The 13,164-nt window shown below is 40.7% G+C and overlaps 1 protein-coding gene across 3 annotated transcripts in view; it reads right to left on the bottom strand.

Moving 5' to 3' along the window:
- The window catches only part of LOC137347154 (dyslexia-associated protein KIAA0319-like protein), a 117,666-nt gene that overhangs the window by 66,140 nt on the left and 38,362 nt on the right, over positions 1–13,164 (bottom strand). For all 3 annotated transcript variants that reach the window (XM_068011311.1, XM_068011309.1, XM_068011310.1), the window contains exon 3: positions 8,126–8,859. In XM_068011311.1, coding sequence (XP_067867412.1) covers positions 8,126–8,859 — 734 coding nt within the window. The remainder of the gene's footprint in view (positions 1–8,125; positions 8,860–13,164) is intronic.

The following is a 13,164-nucleotide window of genomic DNA, read 5'->3' as shown; positions in this document are numbered from 1 at the left end:
CCTGATGGCTTATGGGCTGACTTTATATAATTTCCCAGTACATATTAGAAAGCACAGTATCTTACAAACCAGTCCAATGATAATATTCACAATGGTAGCTGTGGCTCAGCTGACAGCACTCGTCTCTGAGTCAGAAGGTTGTTGATTCAAATGCCGCTCCAGAACTGGAGCACAAAAAATCAACGCTGACACTCCAGAACAGTGCGAAGGGAGTGCTGCACTCTTGGAGGTGTCTTCTCTCAGACGGGACGTTAAACCAAGGTCCCATCCACCACCTCTCAAGTGGATGTAAAAGATCCCATGACATTATTTCGAAGAGCCAGGGAGTTATTCTCAATGTCCTGGCAAATATTTATCTCTCAATCAAAAACAGATTATCTGGTTATTCTCTCATTGCTGTTATGGGAGCTTGCTGTGCAGAAGTTGGCTGTTGCGTTTCCGACAACAGTGACTACACTTCAAAAAGTACTTCATTGCCCTTAAAGCATTTTGGGATGTCTGGTGGTCGTAAAAGGTGTTACATAAATTCAAGTCTTTCTTTTTATTAACTGCTGCCTTTGTTTGACTACCAACTGGATCACAACCTCCTTAAAGTCACTATGTCACAAGAGGATTATAAAATATTATCGCATCCCAACGGCTGACTTGGCTGAAATCAACCTCGAACGTTCAGAATTTTATGGTTCGGCCCCTCCCTCCTGTGGCCAATGGATCCATTAGCGAACCACAGATCACAAGGGAAACTTATTTCTGCTGAATTGGTTTCATTTTGGGTTGCAGTTTTACTACTTCTGTGTTGATGCTACGCATTTTCAGGTGTATATTAATGCTAAACTAGCTAATGATCTGACTCCCAAGCCACACAATCTGCTAAATGTCTTGATGTTGGAAATGAGTTAATATTGAACTTGCTGGCACTGCTGCTACTGTGGAGAACAGAATGAAATTCAATATTTTCACCATTACTTTGCATTCTCCAATAGACAGTTCTATCTTAAACTCAAAAGGTACGAAGACCAGTGTGTTCCTGGATGCCAATCCAGATTCTGGAATGCAACCTTCAATGTGCTGGGTTTAATTCATGAACATTCCATTTCCAACTTTTAAAAAGATCTTGCATCTAAAAGTATTTTTATTCCTATTGGTTTGTTGAATCTTAAGTGATCTGTTGCACTGTCACAGCTTTATTCAGATAGGACAGATTACTGTTTGGTGCAAAAACCAATACAAGATTTAATCCTAGTGGATTTCTACAGTCTTTCTAATCTTTCAAAAGCAAGATCTCTGCATAAGAAACAGCAGACTTAACATTTTCTGTGCTTTATATGAAAAAAATACAGAACCTCAATGACAACCTTTGCTACATCCTTAAAAACAGACATGTCTTAGATCCATCAAAGCCACTGGAATGGCCTTGAAAACTAAGGGTGGAATGGGGGGTTAAAAAGTCAGAAATTGACAGTGCTTCGGGAAACTGGTTCTAACCCACTGTCACCTTCTGCATTTAACTGCAGCATGTTGGGCTCTGTGTGAGCAACTATCCCCAACCCACCACTCACATGAGGCAGTTTGATGATTTCAAAATGTTAATAGCTTAACTGTGACATTGATGTGGATTTTGGGATTTAACGGTGGATGCACCAGTTCCCTGGGCTTCCAGGAACTTGCCTGTGAAAGCAAAGCGAATTCAGAGCGGTAGAGGGGCTGAAAAAGTGACTGGCAAATTTTCCAGTAAGTACTGAAACCTCAACTGTTTTCTTGCCTGATTGTAGGAAAGGTTTTTGTTCACAGTTCTTGTGCTGAGAGGTTACGGGCTGAATTTTACCAGCCCCTCGACGCCACGAGACCTGGCACGGGAGGGGGAGGGCCGGTAAAATTCTGTGGAGAGACACCCACCTCGATCTGCGACGTCGAGAAGGGCCCGCTGCGTATTACTGGCGGCACGCCCTTCCTCTCCATATTCAATGAACATTAATAAGATGCAAATGTACTTACTTGCAGGCAACGGCTGTCCCACGCCGATGTTACGGCCGCAATCCGTGCTTCGCACGCCTTTGAAACTCCGCACTGAGTTCCGAGGCGAGAACCTGGTGGGGAGGGGGGAGTAATAAAAATTTCAGGGCGGGAGGGGTGGAGGAGTGGAGAGATCAATTTTGATTGGATGTGGGCTGGTGGGAAGGGGTTATAGACCAAATGTTACAAGTTTAGAGGGTGAAGCCCAGGTTGGAAAAAAAGGCAAATGTTGTTCATTTCGGGCATTGAAATGATCAATGTGGGGGGGAAATTGGGGAAGGGTCATACACATCTTTCTTAAATTTTTATGAAAAAAAGTAAGACTTCTGCACTTTTAAAAATTAAAAGTAATTCTAAGGGCTTAAAGCCCTTTAAAAATTGCGCCAGCACCTGCGCGATGGTGCCAGACACCGTTGCCAGGGACGTGGAGGCCGATCCTACCAGTCAATCGGGGGCAGCCACTCTGAATGAGCGGGTGCTCAGGTTTACGGCTCTGGTTGGCTTTCCACAGATGCAGGGCATCATCGATTGCATGCATGTGGCAATAGAGGCACACCCAGATCACCCTGGAGTATTCAAACACAAGGACTTCCACTCCATTAATGTGCAAATGATATGCAAACACACAAAGATGTTTATGCAAGTGTACTCAAGAGTCCCAGGCAGCTGCCATGTTGCATTCGTCCTGTGCCAAGCCCACCCTCCTTGATCTCTTCACACCGTGAAGCAAACTTACCAGCTGTCTGCTTGGAGATTAGAGATACCCACTTAAAACATGGCTGATGACACCTTGAAGGATCCCAACAATGAGGTGCAGGTGAAATTCAATTAAAGTCATATGACAACCAGTTGTATCACTAAGCAAGCAAATGACATACTGAATATGTGCTTCAGACAATTCCTTGTGTTGTTCTCCCAACTCCAGAATCCATCAAAAGTAATTTTGCATTTTTTTAATATTATTCATTTGTGGGATGTGGGCATCGCTGGCTGGGCCAGCATTTTATTGCCCTTCCCTACTTGCCCTCGATAAGGTGGTAGCGAGCTGCCTTCTTGAACTGCTGCAGTCCTTGGAATTTAAGTACACCCACAGTGCTATTAGGGAGTTCCAGGATTTTGACCCAGTGACAATGAAGGAACGGCGATATAGTTTCAAGTCAGGATGTTGTACTGCTTGGGGGGGGGGGGGGGGGGGGGGGGGGAAACTTACAGGTGGTGGCGTTCCCATGCATCTGCTGCCTTGTCCTTCTCGACAGTAGAGGTCACAGGTTTGCAAAGTGCTGTCAAAGAAGCCTTGGTGAGTTGCTGCAGTGCATTTTGTAAATGGCATACACTGCTGCCACTGTGCATTGGTGGTGGAGGGAGTGAATGTTGAAGGTGGTGGATGGGGTGCCAATCAAGCGGGCTGCTTTGTACTGGATGGTGTCGAGCTTCTTGCGTGTTGTTGGAGCTGCACCCAACCAGGCAAGTGGAGAGTATTCCATCACACTCCTGAATTGTGCCTTGTGGACAGGCTTTGAAGAGACAGGAAGTGAGTTACTTGCCGCAGAATTCCCAGCCTCTGACCTGCTCTTGCAGCCACAGTATTTGTGGCTGGTCCAGTTCAGTTTCTGGTCAATGGTATCCCCCAGGATATTGATAGTAGGGGATTCAGTGATGGCAACGCCATTGAACATTAAGGGGAGATGGTTAGATTCTCTCTTGTTTGAGATGGTCATTGCCTGCCACTTGTATGACATGAATGTTACTTGCCACTTATCAGCCCAAGTCTGGATGTTGTCCAGGTCTTGCTGCATGTGGACACGGGCAGCTTCATGATCTGAGGAGTCATGAATAGTGAACATTGTGCAATCAGCCAACATCTCCTCTTCTGACCTTTTGATGGAGGGAAGGTCATCGATGAAGCTGCTGAAGATGGAAGACAGAATCCCTTCAAACACTGCAGTTGAAATCAACTCATGCAGGATGTCATCACACCTGCTTAACATCATTAGACATGAAACCTGGAAGTCAGATGTAAATGCAGCAGCTGGATTAAAAAGCCACAGTGGTGCACTGGTTAGCACCGCAGCCTCACAGCTCCAGGGACCTGAGTTCGATTCCGGGTACTGCCTGTGTGGAGTTTGCAAGTTCTCCCTGTGTCTGCGTGGGTTTTCTCCGGGTGCTCCGGTTTCCTCCCACAAGCCAAAAGACTTGCAGGTTGATAGGTAAATTGGCCATTATAAATTGTCACTAGTATAGGTAGGTGGTAGGGAAATATAGGGACAGGTGGGGATGTTTGGTAGGAATATGGGATTAGTGTAGGATTAGTATAAATGGGTGGTTGATGTTCGGCACAGACTCGGTGGGCCGAAGGGCCTGTTTCAGTGCTGTATCTCTAATCTAAAAAAAAAACTTGTTGCGCTTACTTCTAAGTTTCCCCTGTGTTACCAGATTCCTCCTCTCCTACAGCACACCAGCAAATATGAACTCCCCAAACACTGCCAATTCTACCACTGTAAGGAAGAAGGCAGTATTTTTAAATTATAAAATAGGTTTATCCCGCACAATAGTTAACTCGTTATATGCAGTTCAGCCTTCGACTTTGCCTTTCACATGTGCATTCCACTTTTGCTGTCAATCTTGTAGAAAAGAGCCCTACTGTATCCCTCAAAGTATCACATTCATCTTCAGGCCATTCAGCCCAGCCAGTCATCATTCTTCCCACAGCCCTTCATCAAACTTTCCAATCTAGTCATGAATGTTGACAGTTTCTGTCTCGACCACAAATCCTGGAAATGAATTCCACAACCTCAATTCATTTTGATGCCTTTTCACTCTAAAGAGATATTAAGATATTATGTTTATCTGTAGCAGAGTCAAGTTTTATCATTTAAAATCCAAAGATTAAAAAATCCACTCTTTACTTCATATTTTGATATGGGCCAGAAACAGTTTGAAAGAGCAAATGTTGAATAACTTATGTAAAATCTGTGGAGGCAAATTAGAGGGCAGCATTAACTAATGTAAATGACACTATATTGATTTTGTTGGAAAAATTGTGAAGACATGCAATCAGTTGAGTTAATCCACAGCTACAACTCTAATTACCCAATACCCTAAGTCTACATGCAGCCAGGCGTTTTTTTTTTACAATGAGGTTTCATGTCTTTTGACAAACTCTCCCTCCAACACTCAACAATGCTTAGTGCATCGACCACTTAACACTAAATAGAAAATAACATTTTAATTCAACAATTTGGAATATAGCATTGCATGTCATTAAGTTTAAAGGATAACTACATTGAGGCTAATGTGCTAAGATTCACATTTAGTTGACAATGAAAAAATGCAGAGTGGTGGAATTCAAAGGAGAGAGATCAGTGTATTTGCCCTTTATTGGATGATTAAGAGCAGAGATTGTTTGTCTGAACTGATTCACGTGCTTAGCTATTCAATTCATTGCTGTGTTTAGCCAAGTGAAAATGAATGGCTCATCATATTCAAGATGTCAGTCCTCCTCGGGGATTTTCAACCAAACATCAACTAAGATTTCTCCAAATAGGTAGGATATTTGTTTAATATCATTTAGGTTTGGTCAATAGAAGGAAGCACTTTTGAGTACTATACCAGTGGTTCTCGATCCAGGGTCTGCAGAAACTTTTCAGGGGTCGGCAAAATAATGTGAAAGTACTTACTGAGCAGGACCGGACTTACAGGTGGCCAACCACCCAGAGCGCTGTGATCAGGGGGGCACCGTGGTCAAGAGTAAGTGAACAATGGAGTTTCAAATATGTTCCTGCTACTGACAGTTTCTGGATGCAACACAATGACAGCAGAGCGTGTGAAAGAATGAATCACTGAAGTACTCTTCCAACATTGCAAGATGAGCAATGTTTATTTTCAAAATATAAACACCCAAGTATGATTGGGTTTGGGATTGATTTTAAAATTTTACTACATCATCTTGTTGCCTAAATGAGCTGGTGGAACTGTCCTGTTCTGCTTGCAGAAAATTAACTTCCCAGTTTTGGCCATCTGTTGCTGTGGAGTACCAGAATTTGTAAAAGTAATAATGAAAGTCTTGCTACCTTTCGCAACATACATTTGTGAAACATCATTTTCTGTTATGGCAGCAATGAAGATGAAATGCAGGTCCCGTGTGAAAAAGGAGAACGATTTGCGAGTTTTACTGTCAAACATCACACCAAATGATAGACTCTGCAGCGACAAGCCCATCTCACTGAGCTGCAAGTAAATATTTTTTCTTAAAATTATTGAAACACTCCTTACATGCAGCATTTTTATATTATGAATGTTATATAGTACTTGAATTTGGATGTGGGGGCTTGGTGATTGCTAATCCATTTGAGAAGTGGGGCTACATTACTATTCTCCTCTAAGACTATAATTCAATCTTGGTGCTTTGTTGATATGCATAAAGCATTCTGGTCCTGTTTTCAGATCACTGAAACAATCAATTGAATTACAGCCTCATAACCCATTGCCGGATACTATTATCTATCTCGCAGAACATCGCTTTCCACACCCCATAAGTACCACAACATAGTTACTTCAAACAATTTCTTCATGAATTTGAAATGATATAAAATTCATGTGAAGCACAGCTGTAGAAACAAATCAGCAATAAATTTTACAACTGGAGAAACCTTCATTTAGCAAGTCGTGAAAAACTTAGCTTTTAATAAGCAAAATCCCAACCATTGAGCATTAAGTAACCAAATATATCAGAATATCAGATCAATGGAACTTTAGTAGCTTTTTACTATAAGGCTTAATATCTTTTGGAAAAACTTTAACACTTAAATATGCTCAGCACACTAAAAAAAGAAAATTTTAAATCTTTCAGTATATAGCATAGCTGATCATTAAGTTTAAAGGATAATTGTACTTTAGAGAATGTGCTGAGAAGATTCTGCTTTATTTTAATCTGCATCATTTTACATACTATATATAAGCCAACTGTGTAACAGCCCCGACAACCAATTTTATTTGCAGCACCTGTGGAAGAGCCTGTCACTCTAGAATTGGCCTTTATAGCCACTCCAGGCGCTGCTTCACAAACCACTGACCACCTCCAGGCCCTTACCCATTGTCTCTTGAGATAAGGAGGCCAAAGACATGAAAGAAAATTGGATATATAAAGTGATAAAGCAGAAGAGTCCAATTCCAACTCACCCTACTCTCTCCATTCTATACCCAGGGAAGGTTAAGTGGCAGATGCAACATTGAGGCTAGCATGTATGTACCATATGGTCAGATGGATAGTCAACCCTCCAGGATTACCTTGGAGTTTCTGGGAAATAAAAGATTAACCTGGACATAGTTGCAAGCAACCAAGGAGAAAAATTATAGGGACTTGTTTTTTTACATTTTCTTTGAACACTTTAGTTTGTTACAAATATATTAGAAATGGGGAAAAAAAATGTTTGACTGGGCGAGAGATTTGGTAGTCATGTAATGGACTATGTCCAGAGTTTGTAACCCAATTTTAAGACCACATTATAACTGTTTACCTCAGTCTAACATTGGAAATGGCAACTTCAATATGGCAGGTACAACACAATTCTACATTTGCTTTAGATTAATACAGTTATAAATTTAAGATATACTGCTCTTTTGAGCTAAAATTTAACTTTTCATTTCTCCAAAATGTAAGGAACACACACCAAAATTTTGTCACAAATCTTTCTTCGTCAAAAGGTGAATGGGAAATAGAATTCTATACTTTGATAAGAATTATACCAAAATATTATTCCTCATCTTCAGGACGGTAACCTTCCTCTAGGCCATTTCCAACACTGCACTGGTTGTATGTAAACAGAATGGTCCAAGGTGACTTATAGTGATATTCCATTCTGATAACTCACCCAACCTGCACTAATTCCAAAGGCGTCACGGGGAAATCACCACGTGAAAAATCAATGGCAGTCTATGACACATTCATTGATGCACGAACATGGAATGCCATCAATTGCTTCCTAATGTAAACTACACATTCAAATGAATATAATCACACACCAAATTCTGAAGAAAAATATTTCTGCACCTATCATTTCCAGTTAAGCATTAGTTCAGATGGAAAGATTTGTTTAAAAAATTCAAGATTTACCTCTGGAGGTAGAGTCTGCGCCTCCTCTAAGTTTCTCCCATCTGAAATGGGTGCAGAGCGTTTAGGAACTGGGTCATTCACAGTGTCATTATTTTCCTTAAGGCTTTCCCGAGAGGTCTGTCGGTCTTCATTAGCATGCTGCTGTAGTGTGAAATACTCAGTGCTTTTCTGTTCTGGAGTTCCAGATGAACTTAACTCCTTGTTGCCACTGATAGGCTGTGCAGTTTGTGTCTGTTTAGAAGTAGATTCTTTACCTTGTTGCAACTTCACAGGAACACCAGATGGTACAGGCGCCTCACGTCTTGTCCTGGAAAGTATTTTATTTTGCTTTGCTACCAATGAATTTCCAGATAATTGGCCTGTAACCAGAGTTCTCTCAATTCTGATCAGATCAGAAGTCCTCGGCTCAGCTTGGTAATGAATTTTTTTTAAAATTCTGTGCACAGGACTCTCTGAATCCCCACAAGGAGGAGATTTACGAACAAATATTAGGATAGAGTCTGATCTGCCCGTTTGATTTAGCTGACAGTTTCTCTGTAGTCTGCAGTCCAAAAGATAACACTTCCCCTCCAGTAGCCATGCAACATGACAGTGACATTTCTGACAGCAGGCATCTCTACAAGACCGAACGGAACCAGCTTCTTCCACTTGCTCCACAAATCGACTTTCCAGTCTGACTCGCATAAGCATCCCACTCTGACTTGCCACCATCTTGCAGTTCTCCGTACTTGCACCTACATTAGAGAACACAGGTAGAAATGCATTAATAGTGAGGGGTGAAAGATCACAGTTTTCCATATACTATTAGTTAGCTCTGACGCTTCAGTTCCATTTTTACATCAATTTGAAACTTTTTCAGAGATTCCCAGTATTTATAAAACACAAATTATGGTGTAACAATTTAGATTGTCAAAAAGTGAATATTTCCTACGTGCGCCATTAGGAACGCTGTGTTTAAATAGCATTGGCATGGGCCAAAGATTAACAATGAAAGATGACCCAGGATGTTTGGCAATACATGTGAACCTTTCTTTAACCACTGCAATTGTGTCTTGTCTGGCTTTCAGTAAAAATAAACTCAAGTTTAGCAGTCAAACATTCCTGGAAAATTCCTCACATTGCTCAGAATGTTGATGTGGATATGGAATTAGCTATTAAAAACATAGAACTTTCACTAATAAGAGCATTAAATCCTAGCCAGTCAAGCATCAATCTTTGAATTGGGTAGACACTGGAACAAGACCAAGGTTCATCAGCTACCATTTTGGTAGTCGCATGATAAAATGATAACGCAGTTGTTGACTAATAATAGCAATCAATTTGTCTACAACAGAACAAGACATGAGCTGAGGAAAATGCCCATAGGAACCAAAGGTCCAAAGACATCTGTTCCTCCCAAGCATGCTATACTTAGAAATTACTCACATGCTGCAACGAAAAATATTACAATCTAATTTACATTTGAAAGAAACACTATTCGCTTCCACTATCCCCCTACGAAGTGTGTTCCATAGATTGACCGCTAGCTCAATGCAATGTTTCGGAACATCAGTTTTAATTTACCCCCTTTCAAGTGCAGGCCATGTCCTCTGGTTCTATAGTTCTAAACAAGGTGAGAAAATGTGTCTTGGTCTACATTATCTAGTCCCTTTAGAATCCTAAAAACAGCAATATTACCTTTCAACCTTGACTTTTCCGGTGAAAATATGTTCAATTTACGTAATCACTCCTCATATTCCAATCCCTCAACATTCTAGTTGTTCTCTCCTGTATCCTTTCAATAGCTGCAATATCCTTTTTGTACTGCGGTAACCAGAACTGCACACGGTTTTCTAAGTGCGGTCACACCAATAGTTCTGGAAGTGGCGGGATTACTTCACTACTTCGGCTCAATATTGACCTTTTAAAATGCACGAACATCTGATTTGCTTCACTCACTTCCAAGTGCTGTATTAGTTTCAATTTGTCAACCGGGATTCCCAGATCTCTCATTTATCATGCACATTTGCTTGCCATTTAAGTAATAGACCCTTCCTAAATACTGTTGTTCAAGTGAAGTGCTTTGTATTTCTCTAATTTGAATTTCATCTGCCACTGTTTGTTCAATTCTGAAGTATATTCAAATGCTTGTGTGGCTTATTCTATTCAGGATTGATGTCGACCATCTTCATTAGCTTTGCATCATCTGCAAATTTAACCATTTTGCTTATGACCCCTTGCTTCGCATCACTTATGAAGATGTTAAATAAAAGGTCACAAGACAGACCCCACTGGTAACATTATTCCAGGCCGATTACAATCCCTAAATTACAACTCTTGCATTCTATTGTTCAATCAATTACATACTGTTACGACCGAGGCGGCAGCAACGCACTCAGTTCAATCCCAGCACTCCACAGGTCGCAGCATATCAACAACGTTTTCCCACCCAACTGGAAAACAGCCAAATTAAACACTCTAGTAACCCCCAGAATAAAACAAACAGACCAAACCAGGTGTCTTTAGACAACAACAAATTAACAATTTAATACAAACTAAATCTTAAAAACGATCAAGATATGTCTAAAGATCTTATAACTTCTTATTTTAACCCAACTCCCCCATTCACATACATACACTCAGAAACGGTCAGCCAGTTTCTTTTTTTAAAAAATTATGTTTTAAAAATTAGCTGTTTCTTAAAAATAAATAACTGGTGGGAAGTCTTTGTGGGTATGTTCCTGATGGGTGAGGTATCCTAGTGTAAAAAAATCATATGCTAGTCGAAGTCTCCATACAGATTTGATGAAACAGTCTCTTAGTACATGGACATTCAAAACTCTTCGGCTGCAGCACACGTCAGTTTACCCACTTTTTTGATCACTCTATATGGGCCATTGAACCGTGCTTTTAATGGTTCCCCTGTAACGGTACCACCACCAATACTTCATCCCCTGGTTGAAAATTATGGGTCTTTGCATCCTTGTCTGCCCATTTTTTTTAATATTTGCTTGGGATGCTTTAAGGTGTTCCTGAACCCTACAAAACTGCTTTATATCCTTTGTAAGGCCTGGCCAGTAATAATGTTGGCTTGTAAGTGATTTAGTCTTCCAAATTCCCCTATGTCCTGCAAAAGGAATGTCATGTGCTAATCTTAATAATCCCTGGCAATATTTAGGTTGTACCACTATCTATTCAACAACTGTCCAGTCTTCATCAGTAGGTCTATGAGGCAGTCTCCATTTCCTCCTCAAAACCCTGTTTGCCATACAATAGCCTCCAGAACTCCTTTCGTCTCAGCTTCTGTCAGAGCCGTCTGTGCTATTAGGTATAACTCTGGATCAGCTTGCAGTGCTGCAATTCTAGAAGATCCATTAAACATCTCATTTGGATTATCTAAATCCCCAAAAAAGGTTTCAGATACTCGGCTATCTGTTTGTGGTGCCACTTTGATCTCCGACAATGGATCCCATTTAGCCATTGCTCGGGTGACCACAAATGCAGCAAACGGTGCTGGAACTTGTTCCTGTAATTGTTCCGTTTCCCTAACTTCACTTGGTTCCTCTAATTATAGGAGAAATTGATATTTTTGATCTGGCCAAATCATTTCCCAGGAGAAGATCAATTCTCTCTACTGGCAAACAGTGTACAACTCCTACAATTACCATCCCAGATATTAAGTCACTCTCTAGGCGTACTTTATATAAAGGTATGGGTATTTACTCCCCACCAATTCCATTAACTAAAGCTTTAGCGGTCAAGGCGCTTTCTTGTGGAAACATTTATATCTTTCCCCAGCAAGTATGTTTGGGTTGTTCCTGTATCCCCGAGTATACTAAGTGAAGCAGGAAAACCTAAAGGATATGGAGTTACTTTCCCCTTTGACAAAAATTCATTATAACTTTCAGGTATCTTATTCTTAACCTCTACACTCACTTTAGTTTTTGTATCTGGTTTTACATCTGCCTTTAAAACTATATCCTGGTCTGCTATATGCTCAGTCAGAGTCTTTTCCTCTGCATTAGCTTTGAGGACCCCAACAAGTCCTATGAGTTTATCTCACAATTTCCGTCATTCTGAACGAAGATGATCTGTTTTTGTGGCAATGATAACACTTTGGCTTGCGAACCTCACTTCTATCCTCATCACCTTTCTTTCTGGCCTGAGGTGGTGATCCTGGGACATTGCCAGTTATTCCTTCTTGCCCCCAGCTACTTGCCTTACTTTCACTCTCCCACTTTCTATCCTGCTCAGGGTTATGGAGGTGATGGACAAAATAGGGTGGCTTATTCACGAGCTCAAAATCATCAGCAATCTCTGCTGCTTGCCTAGCTTTCAAAACTTTCAGGTTATCAGAGTTATCACTACTGAAGGAATGGAGTTTTTAAACTCGAAGAGAATCAATTCTCGAAGGTTCTCATATGTGGTTGCCATCTTTAATGGCCATATCCAATGGTCAAAGTTAATTGGTTTCCCTTCTCAAATTCTACATAAGTTCCGAAACTTCTGACGGCAAGCTTCAGGGACTAATGCATACACAGCAATATTAGCCTTTTTTGCCATCTCAATCTGCAAAAGCCACTTCAGGAAGCATAGCATAAACTTCATGAGCTCTGCCCATCAATCTGCTTTGCATAAACAGTGTCCAGCTTTCCTTCGGCCATTTCATTTGTTTGGCTATTTTTTCCAAAAGATATGAAAAATGCCTCTATGTCCTTTTCCTCAAACCTAGGAAGAGCTTGTACGAATTTAAACAGCTTTTTGCTGGGTCCTGGGCTGAATTCAGATTCTTCCTGACCCAAATTTTCCCTGCAGTCAAGACTACTTCTTTGTCTTAGTTCCATCTCAATTTAAATTTCCTTTCTTCTTTCGCTTTCTCTTTGAAATTCAAGCCTAAGTCTTTCCAATGCTATTGCTGTTTCTTTTTCTTTTTCCTTGTCAAGTCTTCTTAATTCTATTTCTTTTTCCTGTTCAATTTCTTTTGTTTCTAACGGAATCTTAGCAATTCAACTGCATCACTCCGACTTAGTATCATCTTCTTCCTCAAAGTTTAGATGTTG

This window comes from Heterodontus francisci, chromosome 31 (assembly GCF_036365525.1).
Source record: "Heterodontus francisci isolate sHetFra1 chromosome 31, sHetFra1.hap1, whole genome shotgun sequence".
NCBI lineage: Eukaryota > Metazoa > Chordata > Chondrichthyes > Heterodontiformes > Heterodontidae > Heterodontus > Heterodontus francisci.
This window is presented reverse-complemented; position numbering and strand designations above follow the sequence as displayed.